At 42.2% G+C, this 19,564-nt stretch overlaps 1 protein-coding gene across 4 annotated transcripts in view; it reads left to right on the forward strand.

Moving 5' to 3' along the window:
- The window catches only part of ets1 (ETS proto-oncogene 1, transcription factor), a 92,181-nt gene extending 81,697 nt beyond the window's left edge, over positions 1 to 10,484 (forward strand). For all 4 annotated transcript variants that reach the window (XM_080214629.1, XM_080214630.1, XM_080214631.1 and 1 more), the window contains 2 exons: positions 4,695 to 4,813; positions 7,017 to 10,484. In XM_080214629.1, the coding sequence (XP_080070755.1) occupies positions 4,695 to 4,813; positions 7,017 to 7,232 (335 nt within the window). In that variant the 3' untranslated portion in view covers positions 7,233 to 10,484. The remainder of the gene's footprint in view (positions 1 to 4,694; positions 4,814 to 7,016) is intronic.
- Positions 10,485 to 19,564: the final 9,080 nt, after the last annotated feature.

Genomic DNA, 19,564 nt, shown 5'->3' on the forward strand with positions numbered 1-19,564 from the left:
CCTTCTCAAGGGCATTTAGGGATAAGCCATAACTGGCCTATCCAGCAATGCCCACATCCCCTGGATTTTCTCTTAAAAAGAGCCCTATTTGTTTCAATCACTCATTTGAACAGGTCCATTAAGATGAAGATTGAACATGTTTGAATGTTGCTGTGCTGCCATGGTATGTCAAGATTGCACATTTCAACATTCATTGGCAACCATGCAGCAACTGGTTTGTGAAAACTGCTAACTAGCTAAACAAAGCCAAGTATTTCACAAAGCGTCCCTGTGATGCTAAATTTCCCAAGAAAGTTAGAGCAATTGTTCTTCCAAAGGCCGGCCCAGTTTTCACACACTTCATAGAGCAGTTCCACAAATGTATTGTCATTTAAAGGTACCCAGAAAGGACAGGAACAGAGAAGGTACCAAATGCTGATTTATTTTATTGTTTCCTTGTCCTTCAGCTTCCAAGGACTGGAATTTCATGAAGGAGATGGAAAACCTGAGTTGGGAATGTTCTTTATCTGCAAACCTGTCTACATTAATTAGGTCCCTGCCTGCCATAATTTCCTGGTTTGTTGGTGGTGGTGGTGGTGGGGGTGGGGGGTGGATGTTGGCGGCAAGTTGTGGATGGAATCAGGTATGCCACCGCTGGGGGTAGCCCAGAGGTGGCAATGGAGGTGGACAGTTGGTGAGGCCAGTATGGTGAGGCCAGTAGGCTAAAGGCCTGCTCCTGATTACTGGGACATTGGCCCAGTTGTAATCATGAATGTCACCCCCTCAAATCCTCGCCTCTCTCTCACTCTCATGTCTTCCAAGACCTCATATTTTTGCATGACCTCCGTGCATCCTGCAAACCCACTCTCCAAATATCAACTATGAACAGATCCAATGGGCCATTGGCAAGTGTCTGAAACTGACAGAATAAGCAGTGTGAAAAATATGGCTCACCTTACAGCTTCTAAAAAAAAAGTGTCAACCAAAATCATTCATTGTTTCAATGACAAAAATACTTTTATCCATTTCATGTCTCCTAAGCTTGTATAAATAAATATCAGACTTTGGAAAAAAACTCTTCAAAAAGAAAAACTCATTACAAGGTAATGGAGATGTCAAACAAAGTTTGCACTCCCCTCTACAGCTGTGTCAACATTTCCTGCTGAGGACTAAGTGTAATAACCATTCCTGGAGCTTAGCAAGGCATTGATAGTGAGGCCATCTGACAATTGTATCAACAGAAGCAATTAGAGCCATTTTCCAGACACCTTTTTCCCCAATGAATGCCATACTCCTACGAAGTGAGACTGTAGAGCCACCCTGGCAGAATGAATGAATACCATTCCACTGGATGCTTGCGATTATTTGATTAATAAAATTCACATCGTCATGGACTACTGGGGGAAAAAAATCACCACAGCTTCTCAATCTTCATTGTAACTGGTGACCATCAGTGGTGCATTTTGGTTGGTTTGTATTTATGAATTGAGGACAGATTAGTCTCTCAGATACCCCTTAAATGCCTACATTGGCTTCTTAGAATGTGATTGCTGCTCATTGCTTCTGATTGAAACTGGGGTCTCCAATGGAAGACTTGGGAATGGAAGGATAAAAGTTGGAGAGTATTAAAAGAATCATAATCATACCCTGACCAGAGGTTTGATTGATGTGTTAAAACAACAGAAATGAATACATAGAATACGGGCACTGTGGCCCAATCATTCAATATGGGTATTCATCTTCTACACGAGCAGTAACCTAAAGCCATGTGCTCATTTCTCTTCTTGGCCTTTTCCTTCGACCACCTTTCTAACCAATTCTTAAATGTTCTCACTGTATTTGTTCAATTATTAACTCTGGTAAGGTACAGGCACATAACTTTCTGCCGTGGAGGTTACTCCTTACTGTCCTAAATATTTCCCATTTAATAGTATGTCCATTGTATTCCTGACCTTCTCAATCATTGAAAAGATTTTTTTTTAGTTCTACTGTGTACCAATTCTTCATAAATTGCAACAGTGCTACCAAATAACGACTTAATCCCTTCTGGTCCAATGAAAACAACCTCAACAGCGAGTGCTGTCAGGTTTGGTTAAGGTGGAGCAATAAGGAGGGATCCTTCTTCAGGCCAGAATATGAGAGGGGCTGGAGAACATATTGCTGAAATTTTCAGCCTCTGATTTAAGGCTCTCGATGACTGTTTCTTGGCCGCATGTTTTGGCGGCTCTTGCCTTGAGCTATCCTCGCTGCTTGTTCACATTCTTGCAGAGTTGGATCATCACTGCCATAAAAGGGTTTGTTAATGAAATCAGCAGAAAAATAGAGAGACCTAAAGAGTAGCACTGTCACCTCATCTTAGATGGAAACACTGACAGTGTGTCTGTGTGTGATTATCTGTACTGCATTTCACAGTCTTGTCAATGCCCTGCCTTGTTCCCGATTGGGAGCAGAGAGACACTGATGCTCAGTTTCCACATTCTAATAAACTGATGCCATCGTACATCTGTGAGTCCTGCTTAAATTTTTCTGCATGAACTTTTTTATTTTGGGTGAAGGGGGATTTTGCTTTGCAGACACTGCACTCATTGTGGGAAATTTTTAACATGTGATCCCTAGTGTAAGCTCTATTCTTAGGTTGCTTGCAGGAAAGGGCAGGGTTAATGCAGTGTGAAGTCTGTATGTGTCTGTGAGGTTTCCCCATAGTAAACTGATGATTGGAGATGAGTGAGTAGGTGAATGACTTTGAATTCTTTGCATATGTATCATCTTAGGCTATGTAGCAGCGCTCTTATCTCCTGAGCAAGAAGTGTAGATTCAAGTCCCCCACTGGAGATTTGACCACATAATCCAGGCTGACAACATTGAGGGAGTGTTGCATTATCAGAAGTGCCGTCTTTTTGAATGAGACATTAAACTGGGGTCCCCGTTGCCTTTTAAGATAGAAGAGCCCATTACACTATTTCAGAGAAGCACAGGAAGTTATCCCTGGTGTCCCGGCCAACATTTATCCTTCAGCAAAGAAATTATTTGTTCATTTTCTCATTGGTGTTTGGGGAACTTGCTTTATATAAATTTCCTGCCATGTTCTGACATTGCAAAAGTGATTACACTTCTAAGGAAAATTTCTTTGACTGCATAGCACTTCTGCAGCTTTACCAGGTCTTCAGGTTGTGAATGGTGCAATAGAAATGAAAGTATTTTCTTCACAATGCAAAATCCACCTCAGATAAGATCTTTAACCAGACCGTCCATTTCACAGTGAGTGTGTGCTGGTGGGGAATACGTCATTGGCACGGTGAGTAGAGCAATGCCAGTGATTCACGAGTCTTGACTTTTCTTTTGACAAAACTGAAAATTCACATTCCCCTCTCTCACCAATAGACACCTCACCGCACCATCCCTCACTACACCCAGTCAAGCTCTTGGTATCCATACTCCTGTAAAATGCTAACCCCTGTAAACCTGCCTAAATTAGCCAAAAGAAAATGTAATCACAAGGAGGTTTATATTAACATTGCAATGAATTTACTGTGAAAATCCCCTAATCCCAACATTCTGGCGCCTGTTTGGGTACATTGGATAGCCAATGCACCTAATGAGCAGGTCTTGTGGGAGCAAACCAGAGCACCCGGAAGAAACCCACACAGACACAGGGAGAACATGCAGACTCCACACGGACAGTGACCCAAGCTGGGAATCAAACCCAGGTCCCTGGCACTGTGAGGCAGCAATGCTAACCACTGTGCTGCCCTATGGCATTGCACGAACAAGCTGTGGGTTGTTCAGTGTCCTTACAAGTTGCTCAACTGAACAGGGAAATCCTTTTCAGGGCCCATTGTTTCCCAAACGTATTTCAGGCATGGGATTGAAGTTGTTTGTTGATGGCTGAGTGATTACAATAATCTCCCATGTTGCTGCAGTTACAGCTCCTTTCAGCTCAGAGGGTTTTGTTCATCTCTACATACAAGCTGTGTATCTTCCCCAGGTAGAACCTCTACCAACTGTATGGATGCAAGGGAAACCAGGATGTAGTTTTCTATATACCTCAGCCTCTCCCTCTCAGTCCCGATGCTTAACATGGAATTCCAGAGTGTCTCAAATAGATTTTCTCATCCAATGTATTGCAAATGTTCACACTGTTTAAATAGTTTTAATGTTTTCATGAAGTAGATTGACACAATTAATCCAGCTTCATTTCCCTTTGAATGATGCATGAGTTGGAACATACTATAAATCTCTCCTGCTTATCACTACTCTCTTTTCCTGTACCCGGCTGTACTCTTTCTAATCTAACCTATTTCGTGTGCCCTCTTTTACCTCCTGTATTTCTCTCTCCCCACTTTCTCCCTCTGTCTTTTTCCCCTTACCCTGTTCTTACAGTATCCCTCCTTCCCTGTACCATTCTGCTGTGTTTACCCCAGTCCAACACCGGCATCTCTGCACCATTCTGCTTTCCCCATTAAAAAGCTGATGTTTTAATATGTTCTTTGATGCAGGAATGCAGGAGGTGAATTATATATAAGCATTTTTTTTTGCGCTGAAGGCAAACCAGTGGGATTATTGACCGACTGGAGGTTTTATCCCCAGTTAAGCTAGGATTTGTGTGCCTGTTATTTCCTGTCAGCAGCACACGTCATTGAGGTAGAGCCCAAACTTTCTGATCTCTCTAGAATCCGTATGTTAACATTTTCCTCTTTACTCTCTCTCTGTGACAGGGAGTGGACCCATCCAGTTGTGGCAGTTTCTACTGGAGCTCTTAACAGACAAATCTTGCCAGTCATTTATCAGTTGGACAGGTGATGGCTGGGAATTTAAACTGGCGGATCCTGATGAGGTAAGGGAACAGTGACATTGGATTTGTCATGAACTTGGGCCAATTTCCAATGTTTCATGGATTACGTGAACTGTCTCTCAAATTCTGACACACTGCAGGTTATAACACAAGGTGCATGGATGGAGATCTGGTAGTCAGATCCTCAGTCATTGGGACTGTGTAGTTGTTAATGTCTAAAAAAAAATCATGGAATGTGGGCATTGCTGGCTCGGCCAGTATTTATTGCCCATCTCTAATTGCCCTTGAGAAAGTATGAGTTACCTTCTTGAAGCACTACAGTCCATATGGGTATGACTACAGCACTGTCAGGAAGGAAGTTCCAGGGTTTTGACCCAGCAGCACTTAAGGGATGGTGATATATTTCCAAATCAGAATGGTGTGGCTTGGAGGGGAGCTTGCAGTGATGGTGTTCCTATGTATCTGATGCCATTTGTCCTTCGAGGTCAAGGGCTTGGAAGATGCCATTGAACGAGCCTTGATGAGTGGCTGCAGTGCATCATGTAAATGGCACACACTGCTGCCACTGTGAGTGGGTGTTGGAGGGAGTGACTGTTAAAGGTGATGGATAGGGGGACAAACAACCGGGCTGCTTTTCCTTGGATGGTGCGCAACCTCCCGAGTGTTGTTTGAGTTGCACTCATCCAGGCAAGTGAAGAGTATTCCATTCCACTCGTGTCGTGTAGATGATGGACAGGCTTTGGGGAGTCATGTCGTGAGATGCTCTTTGCAGAATTCCCAACCTTCAACCTGCTCTTGTCACCACAGTATTCATATAGCTAGGCAAGTTCAGTTTCTGGTCAACAGTAACCCCCAGGATGTTGACGGTGGGAGATTCAGTAATTGTAATGCCATTGAATGTCAAGGGGTGATAGTTAGCTTCTCTTGTTGAAGACAGTCATTGTCTGACACTTGTGTGGTTAAATTTGTTACTTGCCACATGTAAGCCCAAGCTGGAGTATTGCCCAGGTCTTGCTGCATTTGGATATGAATAGCTTCAGTGTCTGAGGTGTTGCGAAAGATGCTGAACGTGTACATTGAACTTTGAATATTTGAGACTGGAATTCAAGTGATGGGATTATTTTGTATAAGTGATACAATCAGAGTGGACAATAGTTAGTTTCCAAAATTGTTTGACACAGCTGTCATAATGGTTTTGCGTTTGTGATGTGCAATAGGGAGAGAAGTAAAACTGTCAGCACTGTGGTTAGCATTGCGGCCTCTCAGCCCAGGGACCTGGGTTTGATTCCAGCCTTGGGTGATTGTCTGCGTGGAGTTGCACATTCTCTCTGTCAGCGTGGGTTTCCTCCAGGTGTTCTGATTTCTTTCCATAGTTCTAAGATGTGCAGTTAGGTGGAGTGGCCATGCTAAATTGTCCCTTAGTGTCCCAGGATGTGTTGGTTAGGAAGATTAGTGGGATAAATATGTGGGGTTACAAGACTGGGGCCTGGGTAAGATGCTGTTTTGGAGTGTCGGTGCAAAGTCGATGGGCTAAATGGCCTCTTCCTGTGCTATAGGGACTCTGATTTAATTTAGGAGTGAATTTGATTGTCACATTGTCCATGCACTGAACCTAATTCTGTGCAGAAAAGTGACAGTTTCTTGAAATCATCTTCTTAGTAAATGTTTAAACTTTTTTTTGAATCTTGGTTGGATCACTTTTGGAGTATTCTGAACATTCCTGGTCCTGATACTGTCTTAAAGGTATAGGTGCACTGGAGAAGATGCAAGAAATAGTTACAAGACTGATGCCAGAACAAAGAGGTTATAACTGTCAGGAAAATCCTCACACAGACTGGGACTTGCTGTTCCAATGACCTGATTGTGATCTTTAAAATTATAAAAAAAAACTTTGAGGGTAGCTATAAGAAAATGTTTCATCAGTGGGGATATGAAAACTGTGGGTGATGAATATAAAACAAACATTAATAAGTGCAATGATGAACTTGGATGTTTTAAATCTAGAGATTGCTTTGGATATTTAACTTGCTCCCACATTGTGAAATTGAGGCAAATAGCATGAATTCATTCAGGAAGAAACTAGGTAAGAACATAAGGGATAAAAGAATAAAGGCAAGTGTTGATTGGGTGAGATGAAGTCAAGTGGGAAGAGGCTTATCTGGGTTATAAACACTAGTATCGACCAGTTGGGTCGAATGGCCTGCTGCTGTGCTGTGTAATTCCATGAATACATCCTTTCTTTTAGGTTGCCAGACGATGGGGAAAGAGGAAAAATAAGCCAAAGATGAACTATGAGAAGCTGAGCCGAGGCCTGCGTTATTACTATGACAAGAACATCATTCACAAAACAGCGGGCAAGCGTTACGTATACCGGTTTGTTTGCGACCTTCAGAGCCTGCTGGGTTACACGCCAGAGGAACTACACGCCATGCTCGACGTTAAACCAGATGCCGATGAATAAGGAGTACCTGCTTGTGTGACTGGATTCCAAGCTGTGCTCACATACATGAACTTGTATATGGTTTGTTTGCTTAAGCTTTGTAGAGAAAGCCGAAAATCATCGCTTTGAAGAATGACATTTCAAAACAATGCTCAGCTCTACAAGGCAAACTAAACCAGTCTCCCCTTCAAAAAAAAATCATTTTAATTTGTGTTTTTGGTTTTGTAACCTCTCATTTTTCCTGCCATACTAGTGCAACAAGCGGACTGCACAAGGATTGTGATGACGTAAAACATTGTTGGATACGGGGACTGGCATACTGCCACAAGGAGAAATGGGCAGCTGTATGACTGTCTTGTCCATTGGCAGCCTTGGCCATGTTAGTGGACTGAAATTAATGTATTAGGTAGTTTACTATGTTACTTATTTGCCAGTATTTTTGTTTTAAGCTCATATCTAAATTGGTCTCAGTATTTGCAGTATTGTGTAGGAACCTCACCAGCTCTGATCTGATCAAGTGTTGAAGGTGGGTGGACCACATCAAGATGACTCACAAAGAACCTGAAAGGAGACTGCGATAGGTTAAAGTACTCAAAAACATCACGTTAAGCCAAGTCTGTGTTAGAATCTGTGTCTTGTCCTTTGTCCAGTTTGACAATCAGTGTGGTCCATTACATCATGTTATTTTCTTACATGAACTATAAAGAGACAGGCTCTGAAGTACTATAATTGTTATCTGATGCTATCTAACACAACTGCATGTATATAATAATTTGTATTGTGATACCTTCTGTGCAACTGGACCACTTCTGGAAATGTGTTTTTAAAAAGTTACATGGATAAGGATGTTGAACAGTGGTCCTAGTGTTAAGCAAGGAAGGCCCAAAGAGATGGGTAACAATGAGATAGATATGATTCGTGATTAGATCTCCAGTTTGATCCAACAAAATAGATGGAGAGTAGACCGAGATCCATTCTAACAGCTCTGAAATCTTGTGGATAAACTGAGTTGAGGCAGTCTTTGTCTAATCTGAAAATGCAAAGAGTTCAAAGGACAGATGTGTCCTTGAATTAATGGACATTTTGAACTTTCAGAGAGTCTGGAATAGATGAGGTAGACAGGAAATGTATCTGATTGGAGAGTTGACTGAAGTTGAGGGAAAATGCCATTGTTAAGGCTAGGTAATGAGAGGCCAGTCTTACTGGTGACTGTGTGTCACTACTGAACGAGGGAGACTTTAAGTATGGTCACTGGATACAAAATGGAGATGATTGCTATTTGCCATCTTCAATGAGCCAAAGACTGTTGTATAATTTTATTCTAAAATTTTTGACCAGGGTGTCTAGACATTTTGAATGCACTGTGTAACTTCACTTCATGTTTCAGCTCTCTTTATTTTCCTAGCTACATTGCTAGAGAGGTGTTGCTACCAGCCATCAGTAAGTGATGTTATACCATCTGTGAAATGTTATTGGGACACCATTTCATCCAGTTTGCTTACAGACCCACGTAGCTCTGTCTGACTGCAGCAAGTGTCTGTAAGTGAAGAACTAAGGTGTTTCACTGTAAGTTATCAGCTGGTTGATTCATGGCTACTTGGCCCGCAGGCCATGTTACTTTCCCAATGGGCATTTGCCATCAGAAAAATGCGTGAAAGAATTTTATTGGAGTGGCAAGAACAGAGGTGAATTTCACATTCAGTTATGTGCTTTGCTACAACATGTTGCTCAATAGTACCATTCCAGCTCAATATCTTAATCCAGTCACTGTCAGCAGTGACATTAGGAACACAGCACAATGTAGAACATAAATGAAAAAAGACTTGCATTTATGTAGCCCCCTTCACAACCTCATTGTTCCAACACAATTTGGAGCCAATGGAATCCTTTGAAATCACTGTTTTATTGTAGGTGACATGGCAGCCAGTCTGCTGCAAACATCAATCTGCCAAGGATCAGATCACCGCTTTTTAGATGTTGGTTGCATGATAAATATTGACCTGAATGTGGGTTTTTATCAATTTCTCCCAAACGGTGAGTTCTAACATGAAATGCAAGCTGCTAAGTGAAAACCTGGTCAATTTCCAACTGAAGGATGGAGAAGCTGCAGGACTGTTGAGGGAGGATCTCCACTTACTGTATGGAAGCTGAGACAGACTGGCCTCCTCATAGAGTGCTTACTATTGTTTATATTGAGAACAAGAAAGGGGAGGGAATAAGATTAATCTCCAGCTTGGTCAACATTGAATAAATTGATTGTGAATGGTACCCAGAGGCACATGTTGCAGCAAGCCTCCCTAGGTGAAGGTGAACAGACTACAAATGACCCCATGGATGTATGATGAGTCTTACTGCACTAGGGGAAAGGTAGTTCATGAATTGTCCACCTTCCTTGGCCATTTCAAAGATGATGCCTGAGTTTTTGATTAAGATTTCTTGGGATGAGCTAATAGTGAAATGAGACTTAAAGCTGGAACCCAGTTCTCAGAAGTGTATGCCTGCTGTTGAGTTGAATCATGTAAGTATAGCCTTTTTTATACAGCGCAGTTCGTCATTCAATTGGTTAAGGAAAAGAAATGTTTCTAAATACATTTGTGTCTCTCACTGGTGAGCAAGGAGTTGGAATGTGTTAACATGTTGGAAGTATGTGGAACGTGCTTTATAGGAAGACCTCAATGTCCTAACCCACTGTATGAACATTGTAATCCAAATAATTGCCTCAACAGAATAAACAGTTTCTTACTGTAGGTTTAAAGTTTAAAATAGTGGATATAAAAAATATTTTATGTATTTTGTTCAAGACTTATTTTTTAGCTTTTTTTAAGAATAATTTATATTTTTTAAAAGGACAAAAAAGCAAAAAGAAAGCTGGTGCTTTGTAAACTGAAGTAGCTTAGAGATGTAGCGATCTCATTGGAGCAGAGTGAAGATTCCTGTAAGTTTAGTTGCTGATGCTGGCACATCATGTTGCTGGAGATATTTTATATAACTGTATTCTTCATTACAAATTGTGGAAATGCTTCATAAAAAGAAACGAGCTGTGAAATTTGGATTATTTTTAACTCCATTGTAATACCAGTGCCAATGTTGTTCAACAATTTTTACATCAAAGTTGTTAGAATCTACCTCCTGTAGCTCCAATCCAAACTCTGCCCTCTATGGCCTGAATGTAAGGCTGCTATTGCCTCCACATCCATTTGAGATGGAACTGAAGACTCTGTTTTTATGAAGTTTATTAAGAGTTATTTCAATAAAAGAAATGCTTATTCTTTACTGTTCTTTTTTGACTTCTATTTTTCTTACCCTGAATACATGGTGGTGACATGCACAAGGACTGGTCCTCTACACATTTCTCCATATCTTATAATCTTGTGCATTCCCTATGATGGCTGATAAAAGCCATCCATTTTCAACTTTGAGGTGTGTGTGTATGGTTAGGGAAAAGAATATTAATGCATTAGGAGCAGGAATAGACCAATTAGCCCTGAAGCCTGCTCCACCATTCAATAAGATCATGGCGTGTCTGATTGTAACTTCAACCCCACATTCCTGCCAACCCCCAATAACCTTTTACCACACCCCTTTTTCCCCTTGTTAATCAAAAATCTATCTAGCTATGCCTTAAAAAATTCAAAGATCTACTTCCACTGTCTTTGTAGGAAGAGAATTCCAGAGACGCAAGAGACTGAGAGAAATTCACTTCTTCTCTGTTTTGAATGTCTCACAACCAGGTTAAAGTCAACAGCTTTATTTGGAATCACGAGCTTTCATCAAGCGAGTGATGAACCCTCTTATATCCACTGACTCACCTGATGAAGGAGCAGCACTCCATGATTCCAAATAAACCTGTTGGGCTTTAACCCTGTGTTGTGAGACTTCTTACTGTGCTTACCCCAGTTCAACGCTGGCATCTCCACATCACGGCTGTGTTAAATAAACGACCCCTTATTTTTAAACAGTGACCCCTAGTTCTAGATTCTCCAACAAGAGGAAGCATCCTCGCCACATCCATCCTGTCAATACCCTTCAGGATTTTAAAGATTTCAATCAAGTCGCTTCATACTCTTTTATACTGTTGTGGATACAAGCGGAATTCCTCCAAGTTTCCCTCAGAAAACAACCCACCCATTCCTGGTATTAGTCTGGTAAACCTTCTCTGAACCACTTCTAACACATTTACATCTGTCTGTAAATAAGAAGGCCAAAACTATGCATATTACTCTGAGTATTACTCTGTGATACATGGGGCAGTTTCCCATATGCCTTCCTCATGTACTTAAAGGAACCAGAAGTCCTTCCCTGTGAAGATACTCCTCGAGGCTCAAGCTCCTCTTCACTGAAGATTCACTGGTTTTGTTGTTGGCCAGGTTGATAATGCTGAGCACTAGACCCATACCTGGGGGTGACTCACAAGGACAAGGACAACCGCCCACTGAAACATTCGGTAGCTCTGCTGCCGTTAAATATATTACTGCAATTTTCTCTGGCTGATAAAACACAGTTTTCAGTCCATTTCTGAGTGATTTAATCCATGGATAAAATAAACTGAATGTGCAGACCAGTAATCTATAACTATTATCATTTTCCCCTTGGCGTATGGAACAGATCAATGTTATTGCCTTGCGGAGAAATTAAACACCTCTGAAAAGATAGTTCAACGTTTAATGTGTTGGTATCAGAGTATTTGCTCCCTGATTTTCAACATCTTGTTTTCAATTTTAGCTGCAATTAGTTGGCATAATTCCACATCAAGCTGGCATTCTGTTGGCAATACCACATCACCCTCTTACATTTACTACCCTTGTATTCTTACAGCAGCACTCATTCTGGGGTTTCATGATTGAGTTGATGTGGCTCAATAGGAGTCAATACTGTTATTTCCTTTATCATTGTGACCTTCTGGGTCCTTTCATTTGGCTATTGATTAATTGGTTCCAATTCTCTGCAGTTTTTCCTAGATTATGGACAACTCTGAAAAGACTGCCTTTGTTCTCCATCTCAAGGGACCATGTAGGTCTGCTTGAACCAATCATGTTGAATCAGGTTGAGATTCAATTGCCCCAAGCAGGAAAATGCCTCATGAAGCGATTTTCTAGTGGCAGTAGTTCATTACTTTGGAAGCAGGTAGTTTGATCAAACTGTTACTTCGACAGGAATAGTTATCACAAAGCATCGCAAATAGAGATGCAAGGACTGATTAGGGACAGTCAATATGGCTTTGTGAGTGGAAAATCATGTCTCACAGATTTGATTTGAGTTTTTTGAAGGTGTGACCAAGAAGGTAGATGAGGCCAGCACAGTTGATGTTGTCTACATGTACTTTAGCAAGTCCTTTGACAAGGTACCGCATGTAGGTTGTTGCATAAGGTCAAATCTCATAGAATCCAGGCTAATGTAGCTAAACGGATACAAAATTGGCTTGATGATAGAAGACATGGTGGTTGTAGAAGGTTGTTTTTGGGACTAGCGTAAGGGTTTTAAAAAAAGGCAGCATGGACAACATAAGAACATAAGAAATAGGAGCAGGAGTAGGCCATCTAGCCCTTCGAGCCTGCCCCGCCATTCAATAAGATCATGGCTGATCTGAAGTGGATCAGTTCCACTTTCCCGCTTTCTCCCCATAACCCTTAATTCCCTTGTCTGTCAAAAAACTTATCTATCCGTGACTTAAATATATTTAGCGAGGTAGCCTCCACCACTTCAACAGGCAGAGAATTCCAGAGATTCACCACCCTTTGAGGGAAGAAGTTCCTCCTCGACTCCGATCTAAACTGCGCCCTCTCCTTATCTTGAGGCTGTGCCCTCTAGTCCTGCTATTCTTTCTCAGTGAGAAGAATCTCTCTACCTCTACCCTATCCATTTCATTATCTTATACGTCTCTATAAGATCCCCCCTCATCCTTCTAAACTCCAACGAGTACAGACCCAGTCTATTCAGTCTCTCTTCATAGTCCAACCCCTTCATCTCTGGGATCAGCCTAGTGACCTCCTCTGCACTCCCTCCAAGGCCAAAATATCCTTGCGCATGTGCAGCAACCAAAACTGCACACAGTACTCCAGCTGCGGCCTCACCAGTACCCTGTACAGTTGCAGCAAGACCTCCCTGCTTTTATATTCTATCCCCCTCAATATAAAGGCCAGCATTCCATTTGCCTTCTTGATCGCCTGCTGCACCTGCAGACTGGGTTTTTGCCACTCATGCACAAGGACCCCCAGATCCCTCTGCACCGTAGCATGCTGCAGCTTTTCGCCCTTTAAATAGTAATTCCTCCTACTATTATTTCTGCCAAAGTGGATAACCTCACCTTGCTAACATTATACTCCATCTGCCAGGTCCTCTCCCACTCGCTCAGCCTATCCAGATCCCTCTGCAGACTTTCCACACCCTCCACGCAATTTGCTTTACCACTCATCATACCACAAGTTGGGCCAAAGGGCCTGTTTCCAAGCTGTAAACCTCTATGACTCTATCAACCTGATGTTGCTGTATCTCCCTGTTAATTCAATGTGTTTTCAGTGATCGAGAATATCTGAAAGCACATTTTGCATAAAAACAGAAGCAATCCTGAGACTAAAATTTCCTTTGGTTGAAGTAATTTTTATTTATTAGTCATAAGTAGGCTTCCATTAACACTACACTGAAGTTATTGTGAGAAAGTGGGATGAATGATTTTTCACGAGGGATAAACTTGCATTGGGTTGATTCAGAGTAAAAGTATTTATTCTGAGATACATTGAGTTATATTTTACAAAGCAACAGACCAGCTTTAAATTAAGGGGTGGTAGTTATACTATAGCTTTAAATTAAGGGGTGGTAGTTATAGGACGGATGTCAGGGGTAGGTTCTTTACCCAGAGGGTGGTGAGGGATTGGAATGCCCTGCCTGCTGCAGTTGTAAATGCGCCTAGTTTGGGGGCATTTAAGAGATCCGTGGATAGGTTTATGGATGGAAAGGGTTTGGTTTAGGTTAGAGGATCATTGCTTTTTAACTGGTCGGCGCAACATCGTGGGCCGAAGGGCCTGTTCTGCGCTGTAATGTTCTATGTTCTATGTCAATAGAGACCCATCCTAATCAAATCAACCATTTGAGTTTCATGGTTATTAGTAGATTTTTCATTGTAGCTGAAATCTGCATCAACCAATTGTAGTGTAGGAAGTAACACTGTACAGTTAGCCCAATAAGTGAACATAACATGATGCATTTAATTGGAAATTTAGGCAAATAGACTTTGTACTGCCTCCTATTTAATGCTTAGCATTCTGATCAAGGTTTGGAAACACCAGTTGCCAAATTTATTTGAGGCCTTGCTTAACATCCAGCGCAATATTCCAGATCCTGCCTACATCAAATTGGCTGTATCATTTGTAGAATTATAAAGTGTGTTATCAGAAGACCTTGATTTAGGTTAAATCTTTTATGGCCTATCGTTTAGATCATCTTCTGGTTGGACACTCCAGAAGTTCTCTCACAGGTTTTAGAATTTCTTTCTTTTTGCTAGCATTTTGATGCAAAGTGCATCCTCATGGGAAATATTTCTGGCCAATGGATCAAGGTGGGTTGCTGGGCTGGGCAAGCCCTAATACAGGTTAATGTCCCCAGGTGGCTGCAGTCCCACTTGCATTTACAGTGAGGATACACCTGCCTGCATTGCTCAGAGAGAACAAATACACTCAAAGCTACTGACTATTCTCAAAGGTGGCAAATACACTCAGCAACCTGCATTGAAAAACACAAGGATTATTTAAATAATATCTGAATTTATTCAGTTTTTTACATGATATATGCTTGAGAGCATCACCAGGTCCCAAACCTCTGTACAGATGTTTGGAGTCACACAGCAATGGGATGTGCCATCTTCTGTAAGGAGATCTGTGGTTACCATGTAGTACAAGGTGAAGCCAGGGCAGTAATTGTGAGCTGTGCCCTCAGGTTGTCCGCCTTCATTGCCTTCCAAATGCCATGCAGTGCAGACCAGTGAGATACCCTGCACTGGGAGGACTTCATTTAGTACCATTCCCACTTCACCAGATATCAGTTGTCAGGGAATTACTAAAATCAACCAGTAAGGATAGAAACATTGAACATCCTGAAAAGTTTCAGCCAATCTGAGAGAAACAGCATGGATTTGTAACATGTATGCCACGCCTGATGAACCTGCTTGGATTTTTTGAAGTGGTGACGAACGTAGTGTACTGTAACATCCTGTCTATGGATGTTATTTACGTGGACTGCCAGAAGGTATTTTGACAAAATCTCTCATAAGAAACGAAACTAAAATTCAAGCTTGTGGAATTGAAGGCAAATTACTTACTGGTTTAAGAAATTGCTGAGCAGTGCTTGTCTGAACCCATTGATTTTGGGTGGGATCTCTGAACGCGTTCATCCCACGGCTGGAAAATCCCACTGAGGTCATCAGATCTTCACATGATCTGTGTCTCACCCGATACAATTCCTGTGGACGGTGGGACAGGAAAATTCCGTTATTATTTGTGTTCAAATGTGTTCAGTTATGACTAGTGATCGTTTGACATCAAATTTTCTAATTTAGTTTTAGCAGAATTTTATAATCTTTGATATCAAATGAGATTAAATGGCAAACGGCATGGAAAGGCATTGACAATGTGCAAAGCTACCAACTGCACTCAAAGCTATTCTCAAAGGTGGCAAATACACTCAGCAACCTGCATTGAAAAACGTAAGGAAATTGATTATTTAAATAATACCTGCATTTATTCAGTTTTTTCCATGATAGATGCTTGAGAGCATCACCAGATCCCCAATCTCCTCAATTAGTTACAGTCTCAGGGTAAATGCTCAGCCCCCACCCTCACCTCCCCTTATCAGGGGGTATTATCTTCCTCTGGGAGTGACATAGTTCAGCAGATGGTGTCTCAACAGCAGAGGTAGCTTCAGTTTGACTTTCAGAAATTGGACTCAGCTTGTAAGTGTGCATCCGTGCATATTCCTTCTTCAGTTCCTGCAGGAACATTACCTTTCTTCAGGTTGACTTGCTTCTATACTTCAATCACTCAACCAACCACGTTATTGGCAGGTATAATCGGAGCGGACTGTCCCACTAATTCTCTATATGACTCCTTTCCTCTGAAATGCCCTAAATAGAATCATAGAAAAACAAGTTGCGCAGATCTTATCTCTACCTACTAGGCTTACCTATAACCCTCAAACCCATTAAGCCCCACGTACTCATCCAGAAGTCTCCTAAAAGACCCTATCGAATCCGCCTCTACCACCACTGACGGCAGCCGATTCCATTCACCCACCACCCTCTGAGTGAAAATCTTACCCTGACATCTCCTCTGTACCTGCTCCCCAGCACCTTAAACCTGTGTCCTCTTCTGGCAGCCATTTCAGCCCTGGGAAAAAAGCTCTGGGGGTCCACCTGATCAATACCTCATCATCTTATACACCTCTATCAGGTCCTCTCTCATCCTTTGTCTCTCTAAGGAGAAAAAAATCGAGCTCTCTCAATCTATCCTCATAAGGCATGCCACCCAATCCAGGTAACATCCTTGTAAATCTCCTCTGCACCCTTTCAATGGCTTCACATCCTTCCTGTCATGAGGCGACCAGAACTGAGCACAGTACTCCAAGTGGGGTCTGACCAGGGTCTTATAAAGCTGCAGCATTATCTCCCGACTCCTAAACTCAATCCCTCGATTGATAAAAGCCAGTACACCATACGCCTTCTTAACCACAGCCTCTACCTGTGAAGCCGATTTGAGAGCCCTATGTACCCGGACCCCAAGATCCTTCTGATCTTCCACACTGCTAAGAGTCTTACCCTTAATGTTATATTCCTTCATCCCATTTGACCTGCCAAAATGGACCACTACACATTTATCTGGGTTGACGTCCACCTGCCACTTCTTAAATGCTTACCAAACTCTGAACAATCCAAAAATGTTTGACAAATACGAGATCACCAACTTCACATATCCTTGTAACCCCAGTTGAATTGTGATCCTTTCGTTTGCTTTGCCGCTACCCTCCCACCAAATTGGGAAATACCAGCTCCAGTCTAATCCTCATATGCACATCCACCAGCAACTCAGCAGCAGTTACTCCAGTGGTCACGAGTGGCATTGTCCCTTAGTCAATGAGAAAACTTGTTAACTTTGTCTGCAGCGGTGCTAGTTGTTGTTTAGTCATAGCTCTATTAAAGGTCTATACAGCCCGCTCAGCGAGTCCCATTCAATGATGAGCGGTTAGTTTGATGCCATTTGACAACATGAAATGTTGGGACTTCTCGCTGGTAAATGCTGTTCCATTGTCTGAAATCAACCCCTCCAGTAATCCATGGGCAGCCAAGCTTTGCCTTAACTTTTCCACTCTTGCAAAATAAATTGTGTACTTCATTTCATAAATGTCCAGCCATTTTGAGTGTATGTCCACTATAAGTAGAAACATAGTACCCATAAATGAGCCAATAAGATCCACATGGAGTCTCACCCATGGCCAACTTGGCCATTCCTAAGGATGCAACAGGGTTGCAGATGGTAACTTCTGTTGCAGCTGGCATTGGTCGCACTCCTTAACCGTGTTCTCTATGTCTGCATCTATGGCAGGCCACCAGACATGGCCAACGTTTTCATCTTGGACATACCTGGGTGGGGCTATGTAGTTCCTCAAGTAACAACTTCCTACCAGGCATGGCGACAACCACCCTCACTCCCCACATCATCTTCACAGCTCACTTCATCCCTCCTCATTTGAAAGGGTTTTAACAGTTCAGGCATTCAGTCAAAAGGCCAGCCATGAAGAATCATGTGTTTTACTTTGGATAATATTTGATCTCTCTGAGTCCAATATTTGATCTGCTGCTCACACCCTGGTAACGTATGGAGAAAGTTCAAGGCCACGATCATTTCTTGTGGCATTGCTGGGTGTGGTGTACTTTCTGGAAACGGGAGACAGCTCAAAGTATCTGCATTTGGAATATCTCCCTGGTTAGTGTTGGATGATGTAATGATAGGCAGCCAACAATAAACCCCAATGCTCTATCCTTGCAGACCCTATCAGAGGGATCGCCTTGTCTTCTCGAAATAGTCCTAATAAAACTCTATACAAAGAACAAAGAACAAAAACAGCCTGGGAAACAGGCCCTTCAGCCCAACGAGCCCGCACCAACATTTTAACATTACCAGCCCCCCCCTCCACCCATGGCCCTTATCGATGTTTGTGGCATTCCACATTGAGGGAAACTAATTTAGGGACAATTTATTCCTGCCAATCAGCCTAACAGCGCATCTTTGGGGTGTGGGAGGAAACCGGAGCACCCGGAGAAAACCCACGCAAGCACGGGGAGAATGCGCAAACTCCCACAGACACTGGTCCAAATCCATGTGTCTGCACTCAGCAAACAGCGATAGTTACTGAGCTGTTGTGTTGCCCAGCATCTGGTCTAGTTTAAGCGCACACTAACAACATGAAGCACTAGGCTATTCTCGAACATCCAAGAGCAGCCCTTGTATGACCCATCGCGTGTATGCCCCTCGCTGGACAACAAGGTGGACCGACTTAAAACCTATGGTGAGTGATTATGATAAAATGTTGCCCATAAACATATTGATGGAATTTTTTATCCTGAAGATGTTGGCCAAACCCTCTTTCTTGATCTGCATCAGTTAGGGCCCTTGAAATGAAGCCAATTGATCTTTCTGACCCACCGTTCAGTTTATGTGGCAGAACAGCTCCAGTTCCATTGATGCATCACAAGTCAGGATGATTCCTTTAGAAGCATCAAAGTGGGCTAAGAGGCAGGTTGACTGTAAGGTTTGCTTCACTTGTCTGAAGGTTTCTTTTTGCTGCCTCTTTCAACACCATCTTTGGTGTGTTTTTTAATAAAACATATCGAGGTGTCAGCATTGTAAACAGGTTTGAATGAATCTCCCATAAGAACTTATCATTCCAAGAAAGGACTTTGGCTCGGATTATTCTACAAGGTTGGCTCTTCTTCACTGGCCCTAACTTTATCTTCCATCAGATCCAATCTGTGGGCATCTAAAACCCAACTAAATCACCACATTCACCTGAAAGGTACATTTCTCTCCCTGTATCACTCCAGCTTTCTGGAATCTTTTTAAAATCTCATCCAGGTTATTTAGGTGCTCCTCTCCTGTGGCTCCTGTAATTAGCACATAGAGACCGGAGAACCATGGAAATGATATAGTACAAAAGGGGGGCATTCGGCTCATTTTGCTCACCCTGACCCAATGACACCTAGCTGCTCTTTCTAATCCTGTCTTCCTGCGTACAGCCCATAGCCCTGCAGCATACAGCATTTAAGATACAGATCCAGGTACTTTATCAAAAGAGTTTAGGGTCTCTGCCTC

The sequence above is a fragment of the Carcharhinus amblyrhynchos genome, chromosome 29, assembly GCF_965287045.1.
Source record: "Carcharhinus amblyrhynchos chromosome 29, sCarAmb.v2.hapA, whole genome shotgun sequence".
Taxonomy (NCBI): Eukaryota; Metazoa; Chordata; class Chondrichthyes; order Carcharhiniformes; family Carcharhinidae; genus Carcharhinus; species Carcharhinus amblyrhynchos.